We start from the raw sequence: 15791 nt of genomic DNA, 5'->3' as shown, positions 1-15791 counted from the left end.
CCCCATGGCTGGAGGTGTTTAAGGCCAGGCTGGATGAGTCTGTGGGCAGCCTGATCTAGGGTAGGGTGTCCCTGCCCATGGGAGGGGGGTTGGAACTAGATGATCCTTGTGGTCCCTTCCAACACTGACTGATTCTAGGATTCTAAGTCCCCTTATAAAATCCCATGTGTGTGGCCAAGAGTGTTCTCTGTTTTATTGATGTGAAACTTACACAGATATCTGCTTTCTAAAACACGAATTAACTTTCTGTGCACATTTGGCTCCCACATATGATGCAAAGCTTGAGGAAAGGTGGGAAACTGAATCTGTCTGTAATTGTGCCAAAGAAAACACATTTGTTTTGATTCAGGGGATATTCCCAGTCATAGAAGTAATAATATTAATATAGATATTTCTATTATGTTGGCCAAACTGTGCCTGTGGATGAAACCACATTACGTCAAGTGAATCTTGTAACACTGAGGCAAGTCATGGGAAATGTCCACATGGAAATCCCAGTCCTGTGTTGCCACTGACAAAAGGGCATCCCATTTATGGAAGAAAGCAAGAAACAAGTCAAAGCAAGCCTGAGAAGCAAAATATTTCACAGTGACATTTAGCATGAACTGCAATAAACATTTTCTCAGGCCAGATTTTCAACCTCTTTCTTCTTTTTCTTTTTTACAGTGGATGGAACTGAGGTTTAACACACTAGCAAAATGCCCACACTGCAAAAAAATGTAAGTTCCCTGGAAACAAGGTTCTATAAATTAACTGTTAAGTGCTGCTGTGTCTTCTGTGGAAGTCTTTGGAGTAAAGTGTGTCTGCTGTGCTGATCTGAGTGTCAAAGCTCAAGAGCATGATACGTGCACATGAGTTCTCCATTCTTTATGCACACACCACTAACTTCAACAAATGGGACCTGCAGTTATTAAAGTGTTCTCACTGAATTGCTAGAAGCAAAAATAAGCTGCTGACACCAGACAGGAATGGGTTGCTAAAATTAACAACTTGGTGTCCTTGAAATTTTACTCCATGTAGTTAATCAGGGATCATGTTTAAATGTAGAACTTGAGTTTGCCTTACTGTAGAAACTAGGAAAGGAATGAGCCTTGTCTTTACTGTTCTCAAACTCAACAACTAACTTGTGGTGGTTTGGGAGTTACCTGTTCCCCACACACAATGAATTCAGCCAGACTAGACTCAGCCAGCTGGAAGGTAAGGAATGAAGCTTTATGTTCACAGCTTAGCACAAGGTACAAGCAGGTATTTGCAATGTATTACCAACATTTACAGCTATATACAAGTTAAAATACAGAAATACAGTACCTCTCCCAGCAAGTCAGAGTGCCCAGGAGGGGCTCCCAACCAGTTTTCCTCCTTCTTTCCACCCCTCTAACTTATCCTAGGGTCTGCCTTATGTGCAAGGTGAGTTGGAAGAATCAGCAAGTGGTGTTAGAAGCAGAATAGTGAGTTACACAAGATTCCCCAAGCAGCGCTATAGGCTGGGGACTGAGTGGCTGGAGAGCAGCCAGGAGGAAAGGGACCTGGGGGTACTGATAGATAGTAGGCTGAAGATGAGCCAGCAGTGTGCCCAGGGGTACAAGAAAGCCAATGGCATCCTGGCCTGCATCAGGAGCAGTGTGGCCAGTAGGACAAGGGAGGTTATTCTTCCCCTGTACTCAGCACTGCTCAGGCCACACCTTGAGTACTGTGTCCAGTTCTGGGCCCCTCAATTCAAGAAAGATGTTGAGGTGCTGGAACATGTCCAGAGAAGGGCAACAAAGCTGGTGAGGGGCCTGGAGCACAAATCCTATGAGGAGAGGTTGAGGGAGCTGGGCCTGTTTAGCCTGGAGAAGAGGAGGCTCAGAGGTGATCTTATTACTGTCTACAACTACCTGAAGGGGCATTGTAGCCAGGTGGGGGGTGGCCTCTTCTCCCAGGCAACCAGCAATAGAACAAGGGGACACAGTCTCAAGTTGTGCCAGGGTAGGTCTAGGCTGGATGTTAGGAGGAAGTTGTTGCCAGAGAGAGTGATTGGCATTGGAATGGGCTGCTCAGGGAGGTGGTGGAGGCACCGTCCTTGGGAGTCTTCAAGAAAAGAATGGATGAGGCACTTAGTGCCATGGTCTGGTTGATTGGATAGGGCTGGGTGCTAGGTTGGACTGGATGATCTTGGAGGTCTCTTCCAACCTGGCTGATTCTGTGATTCTATGATTCAGCTAGAAGCAGTTCATGTGGCAGAAGCCAGTGGAGAGAGACACAGACACTGACTTATCTAAGTGTCCTTCTTTTTATATGTCTCAGCAAACCTATGTGTTAAGTAAACATCACCATTGTTTCCTTTTCACAGCGTAGAACCTTTCTCATTAAAATATTCCTTTTAGCTTCAAACCAGCATACTTGTGTTAAAAGATTTTAATGTGTTAGTTTGTTTTAATGTTATGTGGAATAATTTGTCTAACAGTATCACAGTATCACCAAGGTTGGAAGAGACCTCACAGATCATCAAGTCCAACCCTTTACCACAGAGCTCAAGGCCAGACCATGGCACCAAGTGCCACGTCCAGTCCTGCCTTGAACAGCTCCAGGGACGGCGACTCCACCACCTCCCTGGGCAGCCCATTCCAGTATCCAATCACTCTCTCAGTGAAGAACTTTCTCCTCACCTCGAGTAAGAAGGAGAAAACTGGAGTACAAGAGCTAGCAGAATTGTGGTTTTATTTTGGTTTTAGGTTTTTTTTTTAGGGTTAGTTTTTGTGTGAGACTTTCTGAAGTTTGGCCTTTCTTATCTGAGGTCAGGAATACTTAGCTTGAATTGTTGGTGCTTATTTAAAAGCTACACAAGTGCCATACTTTAAATTTGTATGCAATCTCAGTCATGGGGTATGAAATAAGACATAAAAACATTACTTCAGAACAGTCCTGTCCTGAGAACCACAGCTGTGTTGCGGAGAACTAGCAGGTCCCTGAGGAAGTTCTTCAGAGAGAGTCATTTGCCATTAGAATGGGCTGCCCAGGGATGTAGTGGAGTTGTTGTCCCTGGATGTGTTCAAGAAAAGCCTCAATGAGGCACTTAGTGCCAGGGTCTAGTTGATTGGACAGGGCTGGGTACTAGGTTGGACTGGATGAGCTTGGAGGTCTCTTCCAACCTGGTTGATTCTATCAAGCAGAAGGTTTAAGATGAACCTGAAGGATGGAGAGAGACTGTTTACAAAGGCCTGCAGTGACAGGATGAGGGGCAATGGCTTCAAACTAGAGAAGAGCAGATCTAGACTGGATGTTAGGAATAGGTTCTTTACCGTGAAGGTGGCAGATGACTGGAATAGCTTGCCCAGGGAGGTGGCAGGGGGACCCATCCCTGGAAGTATTCAAGGTGAGGCTCAACAGGGCAACCTGAGCTAGTTGAGTCTATCCTGACTGCAGAGGTGGTTGGAGTAGACCTTTGGAGGTCTCTTCCAGCCTGCACCATTCTATGATTTCATGACTCTGTAAAATGTGCTGTAGGTGTTGGCATGGCCTGGCCTTTAACTGTGATTGAAATCTGTTACTGAAGTATTTGATAGAGCAGTCAGTCTAGTGGTACCTTCAACATTGAGAGTGTAATCAGATGTGGAGCAGTGAGCTCTAGCTTAGGTCAGACTCAATGGTCTTGATGAGAAGTTGCTTTGCAGAGGTGTTCTTGCTGGCTAATTGCCTTCAGTCTTTTTAATCCTGGTCTTTTGTGGTTTGGTTTGTTTTTCAACTAACTGCAATTATGTTATGTATTTTGTCATGTCACATTTGATAGCTGACCTCAGCTTTCTTCTTGGCTCTCTGTAAGTAGAGAATGATTTGCTGTTGAACCTTAAGATAACCCAGAACAAACAACAAAAGTCAACCAAACAAAAAAATCCCAACATAACAAAAAAAACCACCCAAGCACTGCAACCAGCAGTCCAAAAGCCTTACCATGTGATCTGCTGATTTATGATGCTTGCATTTTAAAGTCTAGCTGGAGTCTTTAGGATTCCTTACTCTTTTTGCTATCCAGTGCAAAGCATGCTATCCATCTAACAATAATATGTAAAGTATACATATATATGGTAAAACCAGAGCTTCTCTGCATTGCAGTTTGTGAAAATCACCACTTCTGTGGCAACTAACTTCCAGAATACAACTCAACTCTAAACAAGTCAGCATTTCTGTCCTTGAGCTGGGGATGTAAATTGTGAAATGCTGTCATTTAGCTTTGGATGAGTTCGGTTTCTTCCCATGTTTGAGGTGTGATAGTCAGTTCTGCACTTCCAGGAGCATAAACATCTCTAATGCATGGATTTAGGGCATGGCATAGGTGAGGCAGAAATAACTACAGTGACCTGCTGCTTTCTATCAGGTCTTTTAGGTTGTTTTACCTGTACCTAAGTCGTCAGAAAGGAATGTGAGGTTCTTTATTTCATTAGTATCTGATTAGTCAGATGCAAATCTATTCACTCCTTCTGACTCAGGTGATGCTGTCACTGAAAGAGTGTCAGATTGAGGCAGAAGGTACCATGAATCACAGCAACAGGAGGTTCTACAAGAAGCTGTCTGCTGAGACTTCAAGATTGTCAAACACTCTTCACAGTTCTGATTGAAACAGTTTTGAACATGCAGTGAATCTCTGCAGGTAGCTTGTGAGCACCTACACAGTGTGATGGAGGCTAGCTCTTGGTATTAATGCCTTCTAAAACTGCAGGGAAGTTAGGAGTTACTCCCTGGAAAGGTCAATAACAAAACAATCTGCAGTGAAAATGAAGTGGTCATGCCTCAGGGAAAGGGATACTGGGGGAAACAGGATCTTGAGGGTTCTGTTTGTCTTCAGTCCCACTTCCCAGATGCCACTGTGGTCACATTTCTTATTGTGTGACCTCTTTTTCTGTGTCACTGCCCTGTGTTCTCCTCCCCATGCCCCTAAGAGTCTCCTTTTTAATTTTTCTTTTTGCAAAATAACTTGGAAAATACAAGAAATCAGTTGTGATGCAGGGAATGAAGTCATTTATTTGGCAAAAGGCCAGATCTCTTTGGAAATAGACTACAAACCTCATCATGCCAATACAAGTATGATGTCTGCAGAAGCCCTGCTGACGTTTCTGCCTGACACAGGCCCTCAGTTGCATGTTTTCTGCTGCACTGGGACAACCAACATAGCTAATGAAGAAATTGTTGCAGTGTAGCTTTAATTACAGTGTAGAGGATTACACTGGGGAATGGGAAACTGATTTATTTGGTGGTTTTTTTTTTTCTATTGTGTTTCAGTGTTCTTTTTGGCATTTTGTATTTAAAAATGTAACTATTATCTCAGCCTGTTTCCCAAAAGAGTGAGAGTTTAAAGGAAGGCTCCTGGTATTTTTCTCATTTAATGATAGAGAAGCAGCAGGAACTGCTTTTTGTCTGCTGGTTTCTTTCCTAAGCTGTATATTAAATCATCTGGAGACTTACAGGATCATTAATTCAGTTACTGGAAAGGGAACTGAATGGCACAAGTTGTTTTTCTGTCAGAATGTCATTATTTGTTGTTGTTTGTTTAGAACATGCTCGTTTTTCTTCTAAAGGCTGACAAAATGATGGCAACCTCCCCTCCAATGAACTTCACACCTTTACCCTATAAAGTTTGCAGTACCTATAGGAAATAGTGAGATGCTGAAATCTGTTACTGCTGTGGAGGCTGCTTTCAGCAGTGCTGTTCCAAAAGCCATTATTTTGAAGGTGATCTTCCTCTTCAAAAGCCTTACAAAAGCCTGTCAGTAATTCCTATTATTTGGCGCACGACACCCTGCCTTCTTTCCTGCGCTATTCCTTTAATAGCCTCTGTCCCTCCTCTCTTCTAATTACTACCTACTGCTAAATTGGCTTTGGTGTCTTTGGTATCTGCTGCCACAGCCCAGAGGTCTGGAGGTGCCTTTGCTTCCTGAGCAGCAGCACAGAGAGACCTGCTGCCTTCCGGATAGCTTTGCGGTGACTTCAGCCTCCTTAGTCCCACCGTGGAAACAGCTGCTTCTGTCATTTAAAAATGTTCTTTTGACCTCACTTGTAATGTTTCTGAGGTGTTCTAAGATGAGATCCTACAGCTGAAACTACTTCAAAACCTTTCTTTCTTCAAAATTTAGTTTGGGGTGGTTTTTATATGTGAATAGAGGGAAATTTCACTCTAAAGTGTGGTCCAGTGGCTAACATCACTGTTGTGAGAGGAAAAATTAATTAGGGTTTATTTGGATTGCTAAATATTCCCAGCTCTGGTATGTGGCTCTAGAAACTGATTGTATTTATTTCCTTGTCAGAGGAGACAGAGAAAAGGAGGTAAATTACATAGAATCATGGAATCATAGAATCAAGCAGGTTGGAAGAGACGTCCAACCTATCACCCAGCCCTAGCCAATCAACTAGACCATGGCACTACATCATGCTCTACATTTCACTTCTGTGGTATTTGAGGTGATGCTATGCCCTCCCAACCTGTCTTATTTCATAGCAGGATGTGGAGCTTGAGAGGAACACAGGATGGTGGTGTTGGGAAGGGACCTCTGGAGGTCTAGTGCAACTAGCAGGTTGCACCGGAACAAGGATTTTGAATGACTCCAGAGATGGAGACTCCACCACTTCTCTGAGCAGCCTGATGCTCTACCACCCTCAATATAAAGAGGTTGCTCCTCACATTTAGATGGAACTTTGTGCCTGTTACCTCTTGTCCTGTTGCTGGGGATGTGCAATGTTACAATTGCAAAAACAAGACCCTCAGTCAGACAGCTCTGAAAGTGAAGGTCTCCTTCCTGAGATGAACTTTGTCTCTGTGTGAAGCACCCGAAGCAGTAAACACCATGTGTGTTTTAGGTGTATTGAACATGACATTTCTGCCAGCTTATCTTAAAGTATCTAGCTCTCTAATGGAATTAACTTTGAGTGCAGAGCCAGGAAATCATGTAAAGGAGGGAACCTAAGGTCAGTTTGGCAAGCTCAGTGCTCATTGGGTCAGCTTTTGGACACACCTCCTCCCTCTACCCTTCCTTATAAAATCTGTCTTTTGTTTGGGTGTTTTGTTTTTCTTTCTTAGTAACTTGGAATTACACAACATCCCTCTTCTAGAATAGCTGTAGAAGTATTCAGAGTGGCTTTTGGGGGGATGCACACATGTGTGAGAGGGTAGTAAGATATTATTGTTTCTCCAGTTGGACATTTTGCCTTCTTAATCACACACACCACGTCCTGGCAGTGCCATTCTAAATGTACATGGTGAGGCTTTTTTGCCTCGTTGCCTGGAAATTCCTTCTTCTGAAGTAGAATCATAGAATCAGCCAGGTTGGAAGAGACCTCCAAGATCATCCAGTCCAACCTAGCACCCAGCCCTATCCAGTCAACCAGACCATGGCACTAAGTGCCTCAGCCAGGCTTTTCTTGAACACCTCCAGGGACGGTGACTCCACCACCTCCCTGGGCAGCCCATTCCAATGCCAATCACTCTCTCTGGCAACAACTTCCTCCTAACATCCAGCCTAGACCTCCCCTGGCACTACTTGAGACTGTCCCCTTGTTCTATTGCTGGTTGCCTGGCAGAAGATACCAACCCCACATGGCTACAACCTCCCTTCAGGTAGTTGTAGACAGCAATGAGCTCTGCCCTGAGCCTCCTCTTCTGCAGGCTGCACACCCCCAGCTCCCTCAGCCTCTCCTCATAGGGTTTGTGTTCCAGGCCCCTCATCAGCTTTGTTGCCCTTCTCTGGACATGTTCCAGTATTTCAATATCTTGAATTGAGGGGCCCAGAACTGGACACAGCACTCAAGGTGTGGCCTGACCAGTGCTGAGTACAAGGGCACAATAACCTCCCTTGTCCTGCTGGCCACACTGTTCCTGATGCAGGCCAGGATGCCATTGGCTCTCTTGGCCACCTGGGCACACTGCTGCCTCATCCTCAGCCTACTATCTATCAGTACCCCCAGGTCCTTCTCTGCCTGGCTGCTCTCAGCCACTCTGTCCCCATCCTGGAGTGCTGCTTGGGGTTGTTGTGGCCAAAGTGCAGAACCCTGCACTTGGCCTTGTTCAGTCTCATCCCATTGGCCTCTGCCCAAGTAGTATAACAGTTGGCTTCAAAGTGGCCACCACTGTATTCAACCCTTTCCTTGCAAGATAAAACTCAGCAGGTTAGCCTGAGGAACGTGGGGTTGTTTTTTTTTTCTTTGTTGGAGCATTTTAGAAATTCCTTTTAAATAAGTAATATTGGATAAAGCTGCTTAAACCAGTCCATTTGAAAGCTTTCTAAGATGAATGCTTAAAAAAACTGTAGTCACATGCTGAGCATATGAGGCCTTACTATGTAGTTAATTAAGTGGAGGAAGAAATTTGGTCAGTCATGTGATAGATGCACTGCTCCAGTAGTTGAGCAGTGCTTTTCTTCTTGCAGACATCTATCCAGTCTTTTCTTGAGCACCTCCCTGGGCAGCCCATTCCAATGCCAATCACTCTCTCTGGCAAAAACTTCCTCCTAACATCCAGCCTATACTTCCCCTGGCACAACTTGAGACTGTGTCCCCTTGTTCTGTTGCTGGTTGCCAGTCATTCCCCTTTAAAGCAAACGTGGACTCCTGTTTTTGGCTGCTCGCTGTCATTGCTACAACTTCATAACCTTCACATGGTGTATGTGTATTGCCACTCTTTTCTTCCTCCTTTTAGACAGCAGTTACCACTTCTATAGGGAGGTTGGTTGTAGCTTGGTTATTTTGTTGTGATCTGTGTTTTAATTTAGAACGCTGTTCATTTTCTAACAGTTCTTCTGTCGGAAGTGCCCTGCCACGGAGACGCTGTTGTGCATACATTACAATTGGAATGATTTGCATCTTCATTGGAGTTGGATTAACTGTGAGTGAAGTACTTGTGATATACTTGAAACTGTGTGCAGGGCTGCACATGTACAAAGGAATTCCCTTGCTTGACCCAGCGTTTGACTAAAAACTCCTAAGTTTGTGCAGGTTTTGTCACCTCTATTAAAACCATGAACTTAAATCATGTAGGCTGGCCAGGAAAATAAATGTCCAGACAGCTTTGAGTCTTTCTGATGCTAAATGACTTTTATCCCTCCTGAAAACTTAAGGTTTGTGAAGAACAGTTGTACTTCAGTGGAGAAATACTGCAACATCTTGCTCTTGCTAGGGCTCAAAACTTCCAGGTCTCCAGAAAGACACATTGCTCTGTAGCCAGGATTGTAAGTTGTACTGGAATGGAGTGCTGTTAGGAGCATGTATGTGACTTTATTGTCCCAGCTATAAAGTTTTCTGGCTATTAAAGTAACAACAGTTTGGCTTACTTGGCTCTGAATATCTGGTACTGGTTACCAGAGCAAATTTCCTACTCAGGAGTCCCAGAAAAGTATCTGAGGAATACCTGCAGTGGAATCCTTTTGTTTCTGATTATACCTCTAAATTCTGTTCTGTGTAAGCTTAGAGGAGTTGGGAAAAGTGGGAAATTCTTCTGTTTAAAAAAAGCAGTGACAGCCAGAAATAAAAACAGTGAAAGACAGATTTCTTTTTATATATCCATGTATTACTTTCTAAAAACATTTGCTGAGTTTGAAAACTATGAAAACACCATGATGTGTGCCCAGTAGCTTCTGCAACCTCCATTCCTGGCAGTTATTTTTGTGAGACCAAGCTGGGTTGAAACCCTGAGCAGCTCGCTGTGAGCTCAGGGTTGACTTGCTTTGGTTGGGAAGTTGACACTAGAGAACTCCTGCTGGCCCTTCCAAGCTCAGTGATCCCATGACTGTGTAAAGTTAAACTGCACTAAGTGCAGAGGAGGGCAACAAAGCTGCTGTAGGGCCTGTAGAATGAATCATTGAGGAATGACTGAAGGAGCTGGGGCTGTTCAGTTTGAAAAAGAGGAGGTTGTGGGGAGACTTCATCACTCTCTACAGCTACCTGAAAGGACATTGTGAAGAGGTTGCTGCTAGTCTCTTCCCACAGGTAACTAGTGATAAAATGAGAGGGAACAGCCTCAAGCTGCAACTGGGTAGGTTTAGACTGAACATTAGGATTTTTTTTTTCACAGAAAGACTGGTCAGGCATTGGAATGGGTTGCCCAGGGAGGTGGTGGAGTCACCAACCCTGGATGTGTTTAAGGGTAGTTAGGATGTGGTGCTTGGAGATACAGTTTAGAGTTGTAGAGTAGGGTTATTGGTTGGACTTGGTGATCCTGAGAGTCTTTTCCAACCTGTATATCTCTGAGATTCTGTAACATTGCATTTATCCTTACCAGAGTAATAAACACACTGTGATTTGCTCTTCCCTGACGAGCAGCTATTGTTGTATGTTTGACAGTTGGCTTCTCTCCTAGGTTGGCACACAGGATTTCGCCAGGCAGTTTCACGCAACGTACGTCTCTTGGGCTGTCGCTTACCTCTTAGGTTTAATCTGCCTCATCCGAGCCTGCTACTGGGGAGCCATCAAAGTCAGTTATCCAGAACACAGTTTTGCATAGAGAAATTGTTAGGTTAGAGCGGATGAGCATCTAGTAATGCTGGATATTACACCTGGGACACTTTTAAAACCTCTCCCATAAGGATTCCATTCTGTTCAGAGTAGTTTTAAGACTGGGGGGTCTCTTAAGAACAAATGTTCATTGCACTACATAATATGCAAATAGTTTGTTTTGCTGCTAGATTCCCTAGCTCTGAATACTAAAGCTGTGTTTACATGTTCATAACTCTTGTCTTTATAGGTGTTGAATTTTCTTTCAACAGACAGTATTAAGTTTGACATTTCCTTTCTTACGTTAAGAATCCGTCTGCCATCTTTTCTAGATCAGCAGGAATTGAAAAGCAGGAGTGTTTATAAGTGTTTCTACAGTAGCTTCACGTTTGTACTTAACATTTGAACTGAAATTGTATTCAAGTGGCTTGCTTTTAAAACCTAAGCAATAAGCGTTTTGCTTGAACCGCTTACTGTATCTTTTGCCTCAGATCATAGTGACCTTATTCAGGAAATGAAAGCTGGGAGTGGGCTTCAGCAGACTGACAGGGTTGCAAGAGACATTTGTAAACACTTGTATGCTTTGAGATTTATTTCTTTTCCAGGTAGAGAGATGCTATTTTGGTAGTCAAATTTCCATTTACCCAGGATTGATTTTTGGTTAGGATAAATGCTTTCTTCTCAAGGGTCCTGGGTCCTAAGCATTTGGTTTTGGGTGGTTGTTTTCTTTTTACCTGGCAAATCCTAAAAGCCATGCTCGGATGATGGAACTTAGCTCTGGTGACTCCTACAAGTTCCTTTACAGGGTCTAAGGGAAGCATTTCATATGACTTGTTTCATAGTACTTCAATGTCATGTAGGTGACAAGATGGTGATGGGTCGCCTCTTACTTTCCTCTGGTCGTGGCAGACTTTGCCCCTGTTTGGGAGAGTCGTGCACTGGTCACTGCAAAGGGAGACACTGTAAATTCACATTAACTGCTGTAATGGACAAACCATTACTTGGACCATTCCATCAACGTATATCCAGTCAATTTAGCACTGACTTGCAGAGAGAATACGGAAACAGAAAGCTTTTTCTAATGATGTATTCCCAAAGGATTGAGGGACCAGTTCTTGCACTGCCCATCTTTGTAGTTTTGGACAGGTTTTTGCTAAATTCAGAAGGAATGTCCTGAGTGATTTAGAAGACTGTAGTGATTTAGGTAATGGGGTCAGATGGGTAAATTAATGTGGATGTTTCAGGGATACATGTAATTTAAATTATCTATGTTCCTGCTAGGACAGAATGCTATTCAGATGAGGACTTTGGAGCACAACAAATGTAAATGATCCAACTGTAAATGATCTGTCTTTGTATGATGCTAAATGTATAAAAGCAGTAGCTCAGGATTACAATGTATCTTTTACAAATAAACTAATAAAGAAATAAAGATTATTATTCAAACTTAATAGTTTTCATTTGTTATTATTCAAAGTTAATAGTTTTCAGTTGTTATTTATGTATCAATAAAAATGCACAAGTGGGATTATTTCCTAGTATGATGAAGGAACAACAAAAGTTTACCTAGATCAGGTTGCACAGTAAACCCACATTTAAGTGGGTTTTGAAAACCTCCAAAGGAGACTCACTGAATTTTTTCCTATGCTCTGCCACCCTCTAAGTAAGAAAATCTTTCCTTATCTTTAGGTATAACCACCTCCTGCCTTCCAGATTATGCCCATTGTCACTTGTCCTATCATTAAGCACCACTGGAAAGAGCCTGGCCTCATTCTTTTGACCTCTGCCCTTCAGCTATTGATTAAGTCCCCTCTTCAGTCTTCTCCAGGCTAAATAGACCCAGACCTCTCAGCCTTTCCTCATCAGGGAGGTGCTTCAGTCTCCTCACCATCTTCATAGTCCTCTTGGCCTCTCCAGAAGTTCCTTGCCTCTCTTGGACTGGGAAGCCCCGAGTGACACAATACTTTAGATGTGGCCTCGGTAGGGCAGAGTAAAGTGAACAACTTCTCTCAGCCTGCCAGTCACACTCTTCTTAATGCACCCCAAGATACCATTGACCTTGGCCCCAACACCTCCAGGGACGGTGACTCCACCGCCTGCCTGGGCAGTCCATTCCAGTGGCAAATCACTCTCTCTGTCAAGAGCTTCCTCCCGAATTCATGTGCAGAAGGTCATGAAGGAGAGGGGAGAGAGAAAAAAGACATTTAATCCAACTGAAGTTATTTGCAAGATTTTGTGAGGGTTAAGCCAAGAAGAAAAGAATACCTAGGCTCAGTTTCCTACAGCTTTTACCACAAAAGGGCTTTTCTTGTAGAACAATAAAGCTACTTGTTAGCCTGATTAGCTAGCAACTCATCATGTTACACTTCAGTGGAGTCTGGAGAAGTCTATCAGGTATCCCTGTATTCCTTCCTCTACTTTTAAATCTCTTCTCTAAGCAGTCACTGTTGGCTGCTGTCAGAATGAAAGGGCATTGGGCTAATCAGATTTTGGATCCTGGTCTGTACAGCCACTTTTCTGGTTGCTTTCTAACAGATTATTAGCAAGAAGTGTGTGCAGCTCAATCCTGTGAACAAAAGTGACAGAGGTGACGGAGTGTGAATTGGAAGCTGCTGATCCAGATGCCAAGTTGCATTTCAGTGTGGTGACTTAGTGATGTGGTTATCAGATGGGTTTAGGAGAGCTTCTGATAAATAAAGGCTAACAGAGAAAACTGACCGAGATGTGTGGGGTCATAAGGACAGTTGTTAGGGTTTTACCCAGAAACACAACAGCCCTCCCAGAAACCAGAGTCCCCAGGAGGGGCTCCCAACCACCCTTCCACCCCTCTACCTTATCCTAGACTTTGCCTTACATTCAAGGTGAGTTTGGAGAATCAGCTGGGGAGGGTTAGGAAGCAGATGGATTAGTTGGACAGCAAGTTAGAGAGAGAAGGGAGGCAGCCAAAGCCAGAAAGCAGCTCTGTTAATCTATGTTTGTGTTCTTGTTTTTATCCATCTCAGCAAGCCTATGAGTGCAGCAGTCATCAGCACTGTTTACTTTTCACAGCCTGTCATCTAACTCCTCTCACTAAAATATCCCAGCTAGGCTCAAACTAGCACACACTTTGCATTCTTACCACATTCTGAACATAATTTCTAACCAATCTCAAACAGTTTAAAGCCACAAAGCACCCTGAAGAAATGGATCTCAATTTGAAAGCTGTAACACACCTCCTGAGAAGCTTTGCAGGCTTGGAGCCTCTCATCCTGAGCAGGGACCCCAAGCACCCACCAGATGAGCCAGCAGCAAGCATGCAGGTTGTCACGAAAGCTCCCTGGCTGGAGTTCACTGAAAATGCAGTCAGTGAGGCTGACAAAGTGGCATTCTCTGATTATTTTTTTCCATCCAGAATTACTCAGCTAGCTCTAATCAGTGCTGAAGAGGGCTGAGGGAGAGCCTACAGTGCTATTTATAGTGTGTGTGCCTTTCTTATCTAGGAGTAAGAAACCAGGGCTTTTCCCTTCTAACCCAAAGGCACACTGGTGTTATTTTGCTGGTGAGGTCAACGAAACAGAAAGAGTTGCTTTAGAAAATGCTTCATTTGTCTAATATTTTCATTCTCTGAGCTTTAATTGTCTCTTATTTCTGTTTTGATCCTTAAAATGTCAAACATGAATTTTGTACTTAAAAAATTCCTCTCCCTTGTGTCTCTTGAGCACATTTTCTGTGCATTTCCAGTTCAAATAGCACTGTTTTTCCAGGAAGGAGAACAGAAGGACAACTGCTTATGTGTTTATGCTTGCTTAAAAACACAAAGCCACAAAACTCCAACTGTCTCTGCCCCATGCCTTGAAGCACTTTGGTGTTACCTCAGGCATGTTTTCAACTCTCTTGCAAAAGTGAACTGCAGCATGGCAGACTTAGGAGACAGAAACGTGTTGTAGATTCATAGATGGTTTGGGCTGGAAAAGACCTTCAAGGTCAAGTTCCAACTCCCTGCCATGGGTAGGGAGGGACACCTTCTACTAGACCAGGTTGTTCAAGGTCTCATCCAACCTGGCTCTGTACAGCTCCAGGGAGGGGACATCCACAGTATCTCTGGGCAAACTCCAGTCTCACCAGCCTCACTGGAAAGAATTTCTTCCTAATCTCCAGTCTAAATCTCTCCCAGCCCAGAGCCATTGCACCTCATCTTGTCACTACAAGCCCCTGTCAAAAGTCTCTCCCCAGCTCTTTTGTAACACCCTTCAGTTACTGGAAGGCAGCTCCAACTCCCTCCTCCAGGCTCCAACTCTCTCAGCTTGCCCCCAAAGGGGAGGTTCTCTGGCCTTCTGATCATCTTTGTGGCCTCCTCAGGACTTTCTCCAGCAGTTCCATGTTCTTCTTGTGTGGGCACATGAGAAGTGGACACAGCACTGCAGGTGAGGTCTCAGTAGAACAGAGTAGAACCTGTGTGTTGTCAGCAGCCATTTGTTAGAAGTGGTCAGCTAACAAGGGCAGGAGGTCTGTTTTGTACTGGCTAACTGTTCCTCCTGAGCTGGTCCAATTGGTACCTTCACTCTGGAAGGGAGGACACTGACTGCTTTCCATATCTCCTCCTTCCACTCTACTGAAAGGAGGACTGATTCTCCTGTACTGCAGACCTGTTTGTTGGTAACTGAGCAACATGAACAAACTAAAAAATAAGTAACAAGGAGTGCCAGGAGGAAAAAGCCTGGTGGGGAATAGTGATAGAGACCAAAGACAGCAAACACAATCCTGAGAGTCAGACCATGGCATAGGAATAAACCAACACAAGGGAGAAACGCCCAGGCATAGCACCCCCAGGTCCCTCTCTGCCTGGCTGCTCTCAGCCATCCAGGCTGGCAAGATCCTTCTACAGGGCTCTCCTACCCTCCAACAGATCAACACCTGCTCCTAGCTTGGTGTCATCTGCAAACTTAGTGATGATGGACTCGATCCCCTTGTCCAGATCACCATTAAAGATAACTGCACAGGACTTGGTGCAGCACTGAGCCTTGGGAGACACCACCTGTGACAGCTGCTTGAAAAAAACATTAAATACCTTTTTTTTTCCCATTTGTTTTTTAGCAACCCCAAGTGAAAGCTTGGCATTTATCCCATTGTGGGAGACAGTAAATGGAAGCTTTCCATAGTTTCCTTCCTGATGGATTACAGAAAGATTACTGTTGCCTCCTCAAAGAAATTGCTGAATTCTCCTTGGCATTCAGCACTGGGGAGACAGAGCAGGTCAGGAGCGTGGAGAGCTCAGTGTCACGCCTCAGTGCACCTGGGCAAAGCTGGGTTTCTGTCACGCACACAACCTGACACTGTGGTGGGTGTGACACTGCCCTTCT

General features: G+C 44.0%; 1 protein-coding gene across 2 annotated transcripts in view; it reads left to right on the top strand.

Annotated features, from left to right (window-relative positions):
- Window positions 1–11903, top strand: part of PIP4P2 (phosphatidylinositol-4,5-bisphosphate 4-phosphatase 2) — a 28525-nt gene extending 16622 nt beyond the window's left edge. For both annotated transcript variants that reach the window (XM_064154669.1, XM_064154668.1), the window contains exons 5-7: window positions 667–719; window positions 8758–8848; window positions 10319–11903. In XM_064154669.1, the coding sequence (XP_064010739.1) occupies window positions 667–719; window positions 8758–8848; window positions 10319–10462 (288 nt within the window). In that variant the 3' untranslated portion in view covers window positions 10463–11903. The remainder of the gene's footprint in view (window positions 1–666; window positions 720–8757; window positions 8849–10318) is intronic.
- The last annotated feature ends 3888 nt before the right edge of the window (window positions 11904–15791 follow it).

This window comes from Pogoniulus pusillus, chromosome 14 (assembly GCF_015220805.1).
Source record: "Pogoniulus pusillus isolate bPogPus1 chromosome 14, bPogPus1.pri, whole genome shotgun sequence".
NCBI classification, from domain to species: domain Eukaryota; kingdom Metazoa; phylum Chordata; class Aves; order Piciformes; family Lybiidae; genus Pogoniulus; species Pogoniulus pusillus.
The sequence above is the reverse complement of the archived record's forward strand: the minus strand, read 5'-3'. Positions and strand labels throughout refer to the sequence as shown.